Here is a 17243-nt window from a genome sequence, read left to right as displayed (position 1 = left end):
CCCGAGGGGCCCGGTCTGGTCTGTAAGCTGTGCCACCCCCCCCCCAATACCGTCCAGCCCCGCCGCCCCCGCAGAGGCTCCTTTGGCCGTCCGATTCTCTTTGGGATTGGGTTTTTTTGTTTGTGTGTTTGTTTTTTCTTTAACGATTGACGCCCTCTTTTTTCTTTGCATCATCGCCACTACCCATTGCCTCCCCCCCCACCTCCGCATAGAACCCACCCTTGCACCAAATAATTACAGCCCAGCAAAGCAAATCAACGCATTGACCGGCCAGAAAATGGATGCAAACAATGCGGGAATTTGTTTTGCTGGGCTATACATGTTGGTTACCGGGGTTGTTTATATATATATATATATATAAAATTTTTTTTTTCCCCTTTGCTTTCTCTGTGAGGGGGTGGGGGGGAAGGCGGCTCGGGGGAGGGAGGAGGTGGGCGGGAGAGAAGGCGGATTTTCGTTGATCGGAAAAATTAAAATGTCATTAAAAAGAAAAAATATATTGAAACCGTATAGAAAGAAATAAAAAGAAAGAAGAAAATGAATATGTACCTCCTTCTAGTCAGTCTGCAAGCATTGATTAATGGCTCGCTATTCGCTAAGCGCTGCTGATACAAAGAAAGGCAAAAAAAACCCAAAAAAAAACCCAAAACAAAACAACCTGGCCCCTTGCTCTCAAGGAGCCCATCTTCTGATAGGGGGAGATAATATGGAAAAGATGCCTCGCAGACAGGCTGTATAGAAGATAAAATGGGAGGTAATGGCCAGAGGGAAAGCGCATAGAGAATGATCGAGAAAGGCCTCCTGCAGAAGGTGGGATTTTAGCTGAGACTTGAAAGACGCCATGATTGGTTCACTGTAGTGATTGGTATTCAATCTTTCAAGGTTGTTTTCATTTACATTACTGAGGTCATCCTGTAAATTGTTATCCTCGTTTTGCCTACTTCACCATCATTGTGCCTCTTTCCACAGCCCCTGCGACATTTTTTACCATTTAGGTCTTTTATCATCTTTGACAATCTGAAGGGTGGGAGATGAAACCTCAGTTGTTTGGATTTGGATTTCTCTTATTAGTAATTTGGAGTATTCCGTCATATGGTGGTTGATCACTTGAATTTCTTTTTTTTTAATAAAATTTTATTGCTGTCTTTTTTATATAACCAAAATGTCTCCTAGCAACCCTCCTCTTTCCTTTTCCCTCCTCCCTTTTCCCTCCTCCCCACTCCCAGAGAGCCATCTCATAAAACAAATAACATTTTTCAAGGGGGAAAAAAAGGAAAAATAGAAAAATAAATCAGCAAAAATGATCAATACATAGAACAGTCTAGAAAACATATGCAAAGTACCACACCCTTGGACCTCCCACCTCTGCAAAGCAGGGAAGGGGAGGGATTTCATGTTGTTCGAGGACAAAATGAGATAATATAGGTAAAGCATTTTGTAAACCTCATATGTTTTATAGATTCTAGCCAACAATTCTTATTGTATAATATTAGCTAGAATCTACATAATCCTTTAAGAACAAATGATTGATATTAATATGATTAACATTATATTAATCATTATTAATATTGTATTATTGATCATACCATTATTAGTATATCTTTTCTTTGGGGCCATATTTGTTACTTGTAATTTTGCAACATTCATTTTTTATTTTTTATGATTCTTTCAATTTACACTGTCGCACTGACTGTTTTTTGCCTCTGCTTCACTATGCATTAGATCTTAAATTTTTTTCTTTTTTCTCCGTATTAATCAAATTCCTCATTTCTTACAGTAATATTCTGTTAAATTCATGTACCAAAATTCAGTTAGCCATTCCCCAATCAGTGGGCATCTACTTTGTTTCCAATTCTCTGCTACTTCAAAACTGCTGCTATAAATACATTAGTATACATGGAGGCTTTCTTCTTAGCAGTGATCTCCTTGGGGTACAAATCTAGTCATGGAATCTCTGGGTCAGAGGTACAATATGGACCTTTTAGTCATTTTATTGGAGTAATTGCAAATTGCTTTTCAAAATGGTTGTTCTGACTCACAGCTCCACAATGCACTAATGTGCTTATTGACCCCTCCAACATTAATGCTTCCCCAGCTTTTGTCATCTTTGCCAGTGTGCTGTGAGATGAAACCTCAAGATTTTTTTGACATACATATTTCCTGTTAGTGATTTTTAATATTCTTTCACATATTTAAAATACAGAAATATTTTGTTGACTTTGTATGTTGATCTCCAAATATTTTATGCATTTTATAGTTATTTTCAATGGGATTTCCCCTTTTATTTGGAATTAATCAACTAAAGTAACTAAAAGGTCCATACCTTTGACCCAGAGATTCTACTATTACATTTATACCCCCAAGGAGGCCATTGACAAAAAGATCCTCATAGACACCAAAATATTTATAGCAGCATTTTTTGTTACAGAAAAAAATTAAAAACAAAGTAGATGCCCATTGATTGGAGAATGACTAAACAAATTGGGGTCAAAGAATTTAATGGAATATTGCTGTGCCATAAGAAATGACAGAAATAGGATAACAGAGAAGCAGGGAAAGATCTACACGAACTGATGCAGAGCAAAGTAAGCAGAGCCAAGAAAACAATATACATAAAGAACCACCACAAAAAAAATGAAAAGATAATGTTGCAAAATTACGAAGAACAAGCATAGACCCCAAAAAGATATGAGAAGACACCCTCACACACCCCTTGGCAGAAGTAGGAGGGCAGTAAACGTGGTACACTGTACATATTTTAGACTTTCAATGTCTTGATCAGTTTTGCCGATTGAGGGGGGGCGGGGTCTTTAAAATGTTATTTGTCATATGGCATGGCTCTTTGAGAGGGCAAGGGAAACTGGGGGAAATTCTGGTGATGTAAAAAAGACATCAATAAAAAAAACTTATTTAAAAAAAAGAAAAAGGACTCTCAATTTGATAGGAGAAATTTGGGGAGTTGTGACTTTTTAAGTAAAAGGTCAATCACTGAGAGCCAGGATGCTCTCATATGGGCCATTGAACTCCAACTACTACAGGGAGAGAGCAGCAGGCGAAGGGCCAGAGAAGACAGCAGCAGCAGAGGAAGAGGAGCCTAAGAAGAAGTGAAGACAGCGGGGGTAGGGTGAAAAGCTGCTCAGTCTGGAGCTCAGACAGGTAGAGGAAGTCAGCTGAGAAGGCTTCAGCTGAGTGATTTCTGATTGGTCAGGGAGAACTGATTTCATTGGCCAAGAATACCAGCGCCACCTAGAGTTGGAGAAAAGTGCCGCATTTCTTAAGGACTTGTTACTCTTTGCTGCCACCTCAGGCTTGAGAAGGAAAAGCAGGGGGTGGGAGTTGTAACTGCTGAGGTATCCGCAGGTAAGCTGGCTGTAAAGAGTGAAATTGAACTGTTTTGCTAATAAGCCCCATTTTGATTGTACAGTGTAACATCCAATTGACTGGTCTAGTCTGTATATCCCAGAAATAGCCAGTTTGTTGAGCATGGCAGCTTAAAGAGAACTGCTACTAATATTAAGAGTTAACACTTCCTGGAAATTCTTTTAAGGTGGGTGATAGTTAATTGAAAGAGTTTATAAAGGATGTATCTGAGTAGTAAAGAGGAAAATGATTTCCCCAGTCTTTGGTGTTTAAAAAAAAAAAATGTTCCTGCATGGACCAATGACAATGACCAGAAGTCTAGAGTTGTGAGTTACCCTGAGTCCATGGTTTATTTTTTTTCCCCCTCGTCCTCTAAGTGTGAGCCCATTCTTCACCATAGCTATTGAGTGCATTGTTATAAGAGTGCGATGTGGGTTTACATATGTGTTGTGGATTTTATTATTTATGTACTTGATTTAATAAAACAGCATTTGTAATATTTCTTTTGTCTAATTAAGTGATTGTGTTTGAATTCTAAAGAAAAAAAAAGATTTTCTTACCCATAGCTGCAAAAAATATATGATCTGCTTCTCTTCTAATAATATGATCTTGAATATTAAGGTCATGTATCCATGTAGAATTTATTGTGGAATATGGCACAAGATGTTGATCGAACCCTAATTTCTACCAGATTGCTTTCTTAGGTTTCCCATCAGTTTTTATTAACTAGGGAGTTCTTCCCTGAGTAATTTATGTTTTCTAGTTTATTGAACACTAGGTTATTGGGTTCTATTTATAAATTCCATATTTTAAAACAAATACCAGATGGTTGATAACTTCTTTATATTTTGAGGTCTGGGAGTGCTATTCCCCCTTTATCCCAACCTCTTTTAATTATTTCTCTTGATAGTCTTTTATTCCTTCAAATGAAATATTATTATTTGATTGAGTTCTATAAAGTATCCCCTTGATAGTTTGATTGGTATAGCATTAAAACTGCTAGTATTGTTATTTTTATTATATTGGCATGGCCCAGCCGTGAGCATTGTGAATATTCCTCCAGCTATTTATGTTGTTGCCATATGGGTTTTGTTATTATATAGAAATCTGTTGATTTTTGCGGGTTCATTTTTGTAACCTGCAATAATGCAACTCTTATCCTAATTAGTGTCTTTGCTGATTCCTTGAGATTTTCTAAGAAAACCATGGCATCAGCAAATACAGTTTTATCTCCTCATTACTCGTTATATGATCTGCTTCTCTTCTAATTTTTAATGCTATTATCTTTAATATTAAGGTCACATATCCACTTAAAATTTATTATGGAATATGGCATAAGATTTTGATGTAAGCCTAGTTTCTGCCAGTCTGCTTTACAGCTTTGCCAGTAGTTTTTAATCAAAAAAGAGTTCTTTCCTAAATAATTTTGTTTTCCAACTAACACTGGATTATTGAGTTCCATGGTTTCTGATTCTCCCTTGTCTAATCTGTTCCACTGATCTCTCTATTTCTCAACCAATACTAAATGGTTTTGATGATTGCTGCTTTTTAATGTAATTTGAGATCTGGAAGTTCTGTTCCCCCTTTATCCCTACCTCTTTTCATTATTTTCCTTGTTATTCTAAATCTTTTTATTTCTCCAAATGGATTTTGTGTTTATTTGATTCAGTTCTACAAAATATCTCTTTGATAGTTTGGTATAGCATTAAAAGTGTAAATTAAACTTTGGTATTGTCATTCTTGTTATATTGGCATGACCCAGACATGAGCACTGAATATTCCTCTAGCTATTTAAGTTCTTTATTTCTTTAAGTAGTACTTTATAAGTGAATCTTGCCAAATATTTAGTGTACTTTGGTAGATTCCTAAGTGTTTTATACATTTTGTAGTTATTTTTAATGGGATTTCCCTTTCTATTATGGCCTTTTGGACTTTGTTATTATTATATAGAAATACTATTTTTTTTGTGGATTTATTTTGTAGTTTGCAACTTTGCTGAAGCTATTGTTTAAATTGATATCTTTGCTGATTATCTAGGATTTTCTAAGTAAATCATCATGTCATTGACTAATAGGAATAGTTTTATCTCCTCTTTACCTATCTTTATGCCTTAAATTTCTTTCTCTTGTCTTACTGCTATTGTTTGTATTCTAGAACCATTATCACGTAATAGTGGGGAGAGTGGGTGTCCTTGCTTTACTCCTTTATATTATTGAGAAAACTTCTACTTGCTTTTTTTCTTTTGAAAACTACCTGTTCATATCCTTTGCTCATTTATTTTGGAAGAATGCCAGCCTCATTCTCCATCCCAAAAATGACAGACTGCTAAAGCCACTCCTCCAGAAGCAAACTTCCTGGGGGGAAAAAAATTCACACACAGTCTATGTAAATGTTCTCGAGATCCTATTTCACACCCACCTTTTTTTATTTTTTAACTAAAAAATTACATATAGAAACTTGGTGAGATTGTTAACCCTCAAAGAAGGAAACTAGTGACTTTTGGAGTTTATACAGGGAAAGAGTGGGAGTTCATTTGGAAGTCTTAAGAATCGGAGATACTTAGGTATTCAGAAAAGGTGCTGTGTCTGAAATCTAGACACGAAATAAACATAAAGGGAACAGTTTGCTTTCCAGGTGACAGTAGTTGTGACCTTGGACTGCTTTTAGCCAAACTTTAGAGTTCAGTTTTTAGGCTGTCTGTTTTGGTGAGGATAGCTTACTACTTTATTTAAACCCACAGGTGATGGCACAAATCCTGAAGGATATGGGAATTACAGATTATGAGCCAAAAGTAATCAATCAGATGCTGGAGTTTGCCTTCCGTGAGTGACCCACAAAACAAAATTTCTCTAATTCAGTCAAATAATTTGATACTAATGTCTTCTATAATTCTAATAGAATTGTATTTTCTACATCAGCCACATAAACTTAATCTTAAAGTATACAAAGTGGGCTGAATTCAGAGAGGGCAGTTATTATTTTTATGGTGGTAAGTATTTAAATGGATAGTATAAGGCAAACTTTCTCTCTCTCTCTCTCCATATATATATACATACAGATATATATATATATATATATATTTAAAAGCCATAACATCTCAAATTGATAATTTTTAAAAATAAATATTTCTATAACATAACCCAAATAAGACTAAGCCTTTCTCATATGTCTAAGAGGAAATTGTCTCCATTCTCAAAGGATATGTAACAACAATTTTGGATGATGCAAAAATTTATTCAAGCCATGCTAAGAAAGCCACTGTTGATGCAGATGATGTGCGATTGGCAATCCAGTGTCGATCTGATCAGTCTTTTACTTCCCCTCCCCCAAGAGATGTGAGTAACTTTTATTTAAACATCTGTTTTATCTGGGGGGAAGAGGGGGAGAGAGAGAGAACACAGCACTAACTAGGGTTTATTTTTCTCAGTTTCTATTAGATATTGCAAGACAAAAAAATCAAACCCCTTTACCATTGATTAAGCCATATTCAGGACTTAGACTCCCACCCGACAGATACTGTTTAACAGCACCAAACTACAGACTTAAGCCTTTACCAAAAAAGGTGAGTGTTTTGTGATTCTTTTTCAAAAAGAAAATAAGTTTTTCCAGAATAGTACCATTTATCCCATAGTAAAAAAAAAAAAATTACTAGGCATTAGCTAAAATAACTTATTAGTACTTAAAATTATTTTAAAATTCTTTCTAACCAACTATTCTTTTGAAAAGAGGCAGTGTGATGTAGGAGATGGTAAGCTGGCCTCAAAGTCAGGAAGGACTTTGTTCTTGAAGCCCTGGATCCCAGTCACACCTCTGACCCATCCTGGCTGTGTGGCCCTGAGCAAGTCACTTTCTCTCTCAGGGATCTAGTCAATATTCTTTGAACTAAAAGTTACAGAGAAGGTGCCAACCTATGTTGGTAAAGGGAATTTCCTTACTCAGGAGTTCTCTAGACTAATGAAACTATCCCTATCCTATTGAAGTATATTGAGATGTATAACATCAGGAGCTGGGCCTACCTTAGGCCATAGTCATTATAAGAGCTGAAAGAAAGCTTACTAAGCTTTCTTTAAATCACGCTAATCATTCAGTCCTAGGAAAATGAGGCCCATGGAAGGGAAGGAACTCACCTGAGGTCACAAAGCTGGCTAGTGAGTCACAAAGATGGGATTTGATCCCACCTCTCGATTCCAGGAAGGGCCTCACTATCATCACGTCAAGATACCTACCTTCCCAGCCTGAAGTGACATCATTGGAGATGTCTTTCAGTTAAGGTGTTCACTGACGTAAATGCAAATACAACCTGTCTAACATTGTGAAAATAGAAGCCGTCTTGAAACTGTACTACAGTATCAAAGTGGAGATTCAGTTAAATTCCAGAAAGATACATTAGGTGCTTACCAATCGGTAAACATTTATTAAGCACCTACTATGTTCCAGTCGCTGTGCTAAGGCTGGGGATACAAAAAGAGACACAAGACAGTCCCTGCCCTCAAGAAGCTTACAATCTAATGGGAGAGCCAAAACGCAAACAAATATTTACCATGTGCTGGATGCAAGACACTAGGGATAAAAAGACAGAAGTGAAACATTCCTTGCCCTCAGGAAGCTTATGTTTTACTGACGTGATTGATATAACATGTTCATAGAAAAGAAAATACCACATGATTTGAGGGAGGGGTACTAACACCTGAGGAGATCATGGAAATCTTCCCTTAGGAGGGGATGCCTGCCCTGAGCCTTGAAGTAAGAGTGCATCTGGGGATAGGGCAGTTTGGACAGATTCAGAGAAGCAGTTGATGGAATATTGAACTCGGGGAACACACTAGTAGTTGAGTTTGGCAGGAACATACAGTACATGAAAAGGGAATGAAGGCTAGAAAGGTAGGTTGGAGATTGTAGAGGACCATAAATGCCAGGTTGAAGAGTTTGTATTGTATCCTAGAAACCAGTAGGGAGCCACTGAAGGTTTTTGAGGTGGTCAGGGCTGTATATTAGGAGGATTATTCTGCCAGCTACATAGAGAATGGATGGGATATAAGAGAAAATGGAAGCAGGAAGACCAATTAAGATACTATTGCAATAATCCAAGCAAGTGATGCAGGCAATTTGAGTGGAAAGATGATGATGAAGTAGAATCAACAAGACTTAGGCCAACTTTGGTATATGGAAGGAGAGGAAAGAGTAACAAGAATGGCTATGCAGTTACAAAGAGGGGTGACTGGGAGGATGGTAGAGCCTTCAAAATTAATGTGGAAATTTGGAGGAGTGTATTTATGGAGAAAGATAATTAGTTCCATTTTAGATGTATTGAGTTTGAGATGCCCATGGATTTAACCATCATCTCTATGCAGTTGACTCAGTCTATATGTCTAGCCCTGGTCTACACTCTGACCTGGAGTCCTGCATCACCAAATGTCTGCTGTCTATTGGACAGAAACTAGATGGCCTAGAGAAATCTCAAACTCCGTGTGTCTGAAAGAGAATTGTCTTTTCCCCTAAACACCATCCTACCAGTGTCTCAGGTTTGTAATCTCAGCATTATCCTTAACACCTTGCTCTCCCTCACCCTCCATACCCAGTTAGTTGCCAGATCTTGCATTTCTATCTTCACATCTCTTGTACAGGGTCCTTTCCTCCACTCACACAGCTACCAATTTCTCATCACCCCTCACCTAGGTTACTGCAGTAGTCATCATTAATTGGCCTGCTTGCCTCAAGTCTCTCTACACTTCAGCCCATCCTACATACCACTGCCAAAACCAATTTCCTTAAAAGCACAAATCTGACCATGTGACTCCCCTTTGATTTCCTGTTGCCTCTAGAATAAAATATGAACTCAACTAGCTTTTAAAGGCCTACACAACCTGGCCCCAACCTACCTTTGTACCCTCACCGGACATACTCCTTCTGCCTACACTCTGCAAGCCAGCTTTCTTTTCCTCACACATGATGCTCCATCTCTCATCTCCATGCCTTCGCATTGGCCATTCCACTTGCCTGGAATGCACTCCCTCCTTCTCTCTGCCTCAGAATCTCTCTCTTCTTTTAGATCCAGCCCAAGCACCATCTTCATGAAGCCTTTCCTGATCCCTTTGCTAGTGTCTTCCTTCCCAGTCTACCTTGTATTGAACTATTTTGTATATATTAGTACTTATTCCCTTTATATTTGTACTGATAGATTTCTGTATGTGCTTGTCTCCCTCATTGGAATGTATGTTCCCTATGAGTAGGGATTGGTTCTTTGTTCTTGTATTCCCAGCACCTAGCACAGTGCCTGGCATGTAAGTAGGCTTAATAAATTGCTAGTTGATACGATGGCCAGACAAGCAGTGGTCAATGTAGGATTGAAGTTCAAGAGAAAGCTTAATTCTAATTCTGGATATAGATTTGGAGGTCATCTTCACGATGATTGAATCCACAGGAACTGAGGGAGATCATCCAGAGAGAACAAGAGTAGACAGAGAAAGAGGGTCTAGAACAGAGCTTTGTAGGATACCCACAATTGAGGGGCAGGAAATGATCATTGAGCCAGAAAAGGAGGTTGAGAAGAAATGGTCACATAGGGAGGAGGAACTCCAGAAGAGAAGTTATCCCAGAAGCCATGAGAAGAAAGAGCACTGAAGTGTGTGAGAGGTAGTAAATAGCATGTCTTGTGCTGGAAGAAGTCAAGGAGGATGACGACTGAGAAAAGGATGTCATATTTAGCAGTTAAGAGATCACTGGTAACTTGTAAGACAGCAATTCCAGCAAATGCTGGAAAGCAACACTTGAGAGGTTGGGAAGTGAGTAGATACTAAGGAAGTGAATATAGACAACTCTCTGGGAGTTTGGGAGGAGCTACATATATATGTATACATGCATATATATGTATACACACGGATATATGTATATATACATACAACAGTTTAAGGGCATGACAGGCTCAGATGAAGGATCTTTAAGGATAGGAAAAACCTGGACATGTTTGTAGGTAGGAAGGAGGCAGAAGATGGGAGGAGCTCATGTTGACTGCCACAGGTTTTTGTTTTGTGTGCTTTATTTTTCTTTTTTTTTCCCAGTAAGTAGGACTCAAGGTCATCTGCTGAAAGAAGATGGACTGAGGGCATTGGTGATTATGGGGGCTTGAGAAAATTGGAACAGGCATAGCATGAGTTTAAAAAAAAAAAAAACAAACTTGCTTACAGCAGGAAGGACTCAATTGAGATTAGATCAAAGGAATTTGTAATGGATCAAGTGCTAGCTACCAAGTGTAAATAGTCATTTGAAAATACCCCTGGCATATTTGTGACAACTTGAGTTGAATGTCAGGGAAAAAAAGATTAAAACAGGAACATTAAATAAAGGATAGGGAAAAGAGAAAACATAATTTTTAATGTAAATCTTTGTCATACCATGTTGGATTTATGGATTACTTATAAAGAAAACATTCTTCTTTGTAAATTTTGGGGTTTTTAAACCGTCAACAGTCCAGATGGATTTTAAGATGTCAAATCAGAATCAAGAACTGTGGCTTTTTTTTTTTCCAGGGGCCTGCTCCAGCTGGCAGGATAAGCGTTCCCCGCCTGAGTGTTGGTGCTGTTAGCAGCAGACCAAGCACTCCTACTTTGGGTAAGAGAGAGGAACTCCTAGCTTTCTCTGGATGGTAGCTTTTACTACAAAGCAATAAAGTTCTAATAAAGCATTTTGGAAGGATATTCTTAATGCTTGGATTTTATTTTTAGTCCAGGGTGATTTGAAAGCCCCCATGTGCTTATAATGACTTGAATTTTTATATACCCCCCCTTTATTAAAGATAGCAATATATGTCAGGGGGCGTGACATGTCATTGTTTCATGAAGCTGGAGGTGAGCTTTGCATTATTTATGATAGTGGACTTCAGTGGCCTCTGAACCACAAGGCATTCTGGCCTTGGAGAATCCCAGTGAAGGGCAGCCCTCTTCTCTCCAGGCAGGCACCCAGCCCTACTTACAGACGCTCTAATTGTTAGGAAGTTCTTCCTGACATCTAGCCTCAATGTACTTCTTCCCAACTTGCACTCACTGCCCCTAGTTCTGCCCACTGGGCCAAGTAGAACCAGTCTAATCAAATCCTTCCTGCATATAAAGAGTGCCTAAGTAGTCTTCAGATACTTGAGCTCTCATGCTCCCTCTAGGCCTTCTCTTCCTTAAGCTCTATGTTTCTAGCACTTTCCTTCAGCCTCTCCTCCAAAGAGCATGACCACCCTACAGCCTTTCCCCAGGCCTATAGGCCTCTTCTGGGAGTTCTGCAGTTTACCTGTTTCCTTCCTAAAACACAGCACTCAGTACTGATCACAAAACTAGCTCAGATCTGATTTACTTTATATTCTCAATGCCAGGGCCTCCTGAAAGTATGTACCATCTGAAAACAAGCTAATAAACTTAACAGTATTATGTGTTCTTTTAATGCTATTAATGAACTGTTCCCCAGATTTCTCGTTACCTGTGCTTTGAAGACTAAGTCATCTAACTAATAGAATATGGTAATATTAATTACAGGTACCCCATCTGCACAGACAGTTGCTGTTTCAACTAAAGTTGGGACCCCTGTGTCAGTGCCAGGTCAAAGGTTCACTGTGCAGATACCACCCTCTCAGTCTGCTGCTGCCAAACCAGGTAATAAATCAGTTTGGGTCACTATACCCGGTTCTTTGAGCACTTTGGATTCATGTAAATATTTGTTTCCAAATAATGGCAGCACAATGTCTAATACATCCTGTACTTGTTCTGAAATTCTCACAAATCCCCCAAATGTGCAAAGCTTTGAGAAAATGGCTATCACTTGATTTTCCCTGTGTGTAGCTCAAACACAGAACTCTTCAGACATGTTACTAACCTCACAAAAGGAACACACATTTCACATCATAAAAGATTCTTTAAAGATGAAATGCTTTTTACCAAGTTCAATCACTGTGCTAGGAACTAGTGCCTCACTATTCAAAGGAACTCTAGTGTATCCAATTGTAAGGGAAATACAGACACACACACACACACACACACACACACACACACACACACACCAAGTGGTGTTTTGTAAGTTAAGAGATTTCATACCTAACTACTACAGGTTTGCAGTCTAATTCCACATGGGCCTCCCAGCAATAAGGCAAACATCTTATTCCTCCCTGGGTCCCAATTCACTATCTCACTCTGTACATCTATTCCAAACCTTGTCATCATCGCTCCTTGAGCTTCTCCCAGCACTTCCTCTTTGTTAAGGATCTCACCTCATAGTTCACCAAAAACACTGAGGGTACTTTAGCTCCCCCCATCTCACAGAATTCCAGCATCTTCCCCTGCTCTCATTTCCCTCACTACAGTCTGTGATGAAGAGGTGACCCTGCACTACCATCCCCTTCTAATGTGTCTTCCTCTAATCTTCAGTCTCTCCCTAGCTACTGACTTTCCCTGCTGCCAAAAACCATGGATGGCCATGTCTCCCCTGTCCTTAAACAACTAGTGAAAAAGGCAGGCTTTTTTACCTTGAAATCCTATTCTTAATATATTTAACTCTGTTCTGCTTTGAGATCTCAATACCTGTTTTGGGTGTTATGTTTTTATTTTCCAGCTGTTCCTGCAGCTCCTGCTGTTCAGAATGTTCTGATTAACCCTTCTCTGATTGGGCCAAAAAACATCCTCATCACTACCAATGTGGTATCACAGAACACCCCTGTTGAGTCGCCAAACGCATTAAAAAGAAAACATGAAGACGACGATGATTACGACAATTTGTAGACGACGATGATCCTGACAGTTTGCAAACGACGTCGTCTGACAAGCCTTGATGCATTTCTAAAGTATAAATAGATTGGAACATAAATGTAATCATGTCAAATTCCTAGAAAACAAACAAATAAGTGTTTAAGTAATGTAGTTGTAAAACTTTTTCTGCTGTTAAGATTGTTGAACTTTAGTAGGATCATGAATGTTTTTCATTAGAAGTTGCATGCAATCAATAAAGTTATAATTCATCAATTTATTCATCATTTCATTACGTTGGGAAGATGGAAGAAGGTCTATTAAATAGTGAATCATTTACAAGGCTAAAGTAGTATGGAGTCAGTCCTAAATGTAATTACAGTCTCTTGAAATTTTAAGCATGTGACCATTCAGAAAAAAACCTTTGGTCAATATCCTTACTTAGACTGCATTGATGTGGATAAGGAATTAAGTTGCGCGCGCATGCACACACACACACACACACACCCCAACTTAGTAGTCTTTTCCCTGAATTCCTTAGCTCCATTTTCTCAGGCTTCTGTTAATTTTTGCATTAAGTTGTAGAAGCCCAAACTGAACATGATGCTTAAGGGCCCAATATGGACAAAGAAGAGTAAAAGGTTTGCTTATGATCCAAAGCAGATGGGCTTAAAGTAAACCCCAAACTATAGCACATTGAGGACCTGTTTTTTTTTTCAAATCAATGTCACTCCACACTTCTTACATATCTTTGATAATATATCTTAAGTATCACATTACTCTTCTAAGTAACTCTTCTACGTGCCTGATACTTGTTTGTATTTCGCTCAAGATCACCCTCAAGTCTTGTGATTCACATGCATCCCTGAGTAGTCCGTTTTGTATGAAGTTCATTCAGTTCTGTCCTTTTGCATAAAGGCAAAATTTCATCAAACCTTACATAGATTTCAACAGTCTATAAACTCATACTGAGTTGCTGTTCTGTCGGTCCAAGTCGTGATGCTCACCTAGCTCTGAGTACATAGCATCTCCATTAAGTTTAAAAGATGTTTTCAGACATAATACCAATATTGAACTTGGGACTGACAAATGTGGGATAGCTGTAATCCTTTCAGTCTCCTTCCTCCACACCTGGAGCAGTTCTCTTCAAGGTGGATTTACCCACCTGGCAAATCTGCTCCAAACCACAGTTAGTGATACTGTTGTGTGGGATGAAATCAAATTCTTACAGTACAAGTACATTCATTCTCTTGCCTCTTCATTATCTACAAAGCAAGTAAAACAAAAAAATACACCTAAATCCAAGTTCAATCCATGTCAAGCTTAACAAGAACAGATATATTTTGATTCTCCTTGAACATCTCTGAAAAATCTTTTCAGATTCAAAGAATTGATTCAACAGCCTCTGAGATGCAAGACCTCAATTTTGAAATAAAATCCATTCCAACAAATTTTATTAAAATTATTTTTGCAGGATAAAGACCAAAAAAAGTCATTCAAAACTCAACCTTGGAGGGTATAGCCAAACCTCCTGAACTTAAGGGGAAGGAAATTTGCTATCATGTAGCAGAGTTAGTACTATAGCACTAGTTGGTACCCTGCCCCTTTGATTTCTGGCCAAAGGGCCTCAAGGAAGGCCTAGTAATGTTGAAGACTAGAAGGGACTAAGAATAATTAATCTGCAGGAATAGCAGTGAACTGCATTATCACAAGATGTCTCAAGAAGGAATGAGTATGTGACAAAGTTGAACATCAAAAAAAAAAATGGCAGATAAGCTAAGAGATTTACCAGGTGATAAGGCGCAAATATACATTCTTACCAGCCTTTGTCAGTAGGTGTATTCCATCCCAGGCAAGAAATCAGCATCCCTATTTTTTAAGCCATGGTTCCAAAGTACAAATCCCATTCTGTTAGCCCATGATTCACATCCCAATTCAATATTTTCTCTTCTGCATCCCTTGCCTTCAGTGGACAACAGTAAAGAAAACACAACCTGCACTCTTACAGTTCATAATATAGCACCCACAACTTCACAATACCCCTTCATAATGCCCCTTTTGGCAGTATCATGTCTATCCACATTAATCAACAAATGGGTGACAATCCATTTAGCTAAGTCTCATATACAGGGAAAGACCACAATTGTCTATTGTTATTAGATCATCAGACAAATAGTTAAGAACACCAAGCCCAGAATTGCCAACCACCACACTGCTTTACTAGATGACCTGTTCCCCGATAGTTACTATGGCTCTATTGTATCTTACTTGGAAGACTTCTTCCTCCTCACAGTATCCAGTATCCTCACTCTCCTCCTTTTCTCCTTTCTGTTAAATGTCTCGTAGATTTCTTTATTCTTCCATCCTCCAAACTCCTGATAAAGGTCTAGTCTCTCCTTGGCCACTTGAGTTTCCCCACTTTTACCAGGTGAAAGACTTGATTCCCTTTCCTTTGGTAACAGTTCAACGTCCCTAACAACTTAGAACATGAAATCTTTACCTCCTTCCAGGAAGAAGCTCAGTCTACACTTGGAACACACCCAACTATAGCAGAAACATTTGAACTCAATACAAAACTACAAAATACTCCCTGATCCCTAGGCGGGTTGAGATTTTCAGCCTTACTGTTTAACTCCTTGTAGATTTATGTATCACCCCATGCACTTACCTAAAATCTTTACAACCAATTATTAAATTTGACCTCACAATTTTGACAGCCTCACTCAGCTTCCTGTCCTTAGTTTCAACAACCAATCCTCCGCCATACCGTACACCTCTGTTCAGCCTTGCACCAATGGTTTTACCAATTTGCCCCACCAGCCAATCCACTCGTCACTCTGCTTCACTTACCTTTTCTTACCTCACCAACTGCTTGGCCTCGTCTCCCCCTTCAGGTCCTTCATCCTTTTCCTTTCCCTTTCCCGTCAACCGTCTCTCAGAGAAGCCAGAAGTAGAACTTGGAGCTGGAACTTTTTCTTTGCTTTTTCCTCAATTTCTCTTCCTCAGATTCAATCTCTGACCTTCTTTATTAGTCCAAATTCCTCCAAATCAACTACACAATTTCCTTCTCAATCAACCTAAGTCCTTCTCCTACAGAAGCTAGAAGTGGAAATGCTTCATCTTCTGCAAAATGAGGTTGAAGATTCCTAAGGTCCTTTCCAATTCTAAAATTCAGTGATTTAACCCTAACTAGATAAGGCAGGAAGGGACTCCACTCTCCTCAATCTCCCGCCTTTCTTCTTAAATATGAAACACTCGACTCCCTATGACCCACAATTCAGTGCTTATATGGGGGGGGGGGGGGGAGCCGAAGGCAGCATGGCTATGGAACTCTCCTAGGAGCCAGGAAGACCAAGGTTCAAGGCCTGCCTCTGACACATACTAGCTATCACTGACTTATCAGGACTCGGCAACTCTTTCTGCAAAGGTGTTAATCTACATTGATGGGAGTTTCTTCCCACAGGAGCTCTCTATACCAATCTAGTTCCTGTCCCCTGACCTATGTATTAGCTATATTGTCCCAACCAGTCTGTAAGCTCTTTGAGAAAGATATACATGGAAAATATGACCTGTACCCCTATGGTCTATAATTTTAACATCCAAAACTTTGCTATATATACACACATGTATACACATATACCAATATACATATATATACACACACACACATATATATGTATACATATATATACACACACACATATATATGTACATATATATATGTATACATATATATATATTAGAGAGAATTTCCACCCCATCTACTGCCCAGTGATGAGTGGTGCTCAGTAAGATTCATTCCCCTTGACTCTTCTGTAGCAAATGAGTAGTTTCCTGTCTGGATCTTCTTGCCCTCTGTCATCCAGACTGTTCCCAGCTCTGCTGGTTGGGGGCAAAGGCAGCATGGAAAGAACACTGAATTAGTTATTATATCAACATTGATATTATATCAAATGAGATATTTGTAAAAAGCGCTAACATTGCTCCTGGCACATAGCAGGCACCATATAAATGCTGCTTCTCTTCTTTCCCCTTCCCCTAGTTCCTACTGTGCCACTGTGTGACCTTGGCATGGCATGTAACCTCTCTGAGCCTATTCTCCAGCTGTAAAATGAAAGACTTGGACTCACAGTCATCGCCATAGTTCTCTTTTAGTTAGTTCTAAAA

General features: G+C 38.8%; 1 protein-coding gene across 2 annotated transcripts in view; it reads left to right on the top strand.

The window, feature by feature from the left end:
• The window catches only part of TAF9B (TATA-box binding protein associated factor 9b), a 13855-nt gene extending 501 nt beyond the window's left edge, over positions 1 to 13354 (top strand). Inside the window, exons 2-7 of one of the 2 annotated variants that reach the window (XM_027839317.1) lie at positions 6101 to 6182; positions 6559 to 6695; positions 6788 to 6922; positions 10887 to 10968; positions 11877 to 11993; positions 12946 to 13354. In XM_027839317.1, the coding sequence (XP_027695118.1) occupies positions 6101 to 6182; positions 6559 to 6695; positions 6788 to 6922; positions 10887 to 10968; positions 11877 to 11993; positions 12946 to 13112 (720 nt within the window). In that variant the 3' untranslated portion in view covers positions 13113 to 13354. The remainder of the gene's footprint in view (positions 1 to 6100; positions 6183 to 6558; positions 6696 to 6787; positions 6923 to 10886; positions 10969 to 11876; positions 11994 to 12945) is intronic. The other variant, XM_027839326.1, reaches the window with a different exon arrangement.
• Positions 13355 to 17243: the final 3889 nt, after the last annotated feature.

The sequence above is a fragment of the Vombatus ursinus genome, unplaced genomic scaffold, assembly GCF_900497805.2.
Source record: "Vombatus ursinus unplaced genomic scaffold, bare-nosed wombat genome assembly UNPS02004691.1, whole genome shotgun sequence".
In the NCBI taxonomy this organism is placed as follows: domain Eukaryota; kingdom Metazoa; phylum Chordata; class Mammalia; order Diprotodontia; family Vombatidae; genus Vombatus; species Vombatus ursinus.
This window is presented reverse-complemented; position numbering and strand designations above follow the sequence as displayed.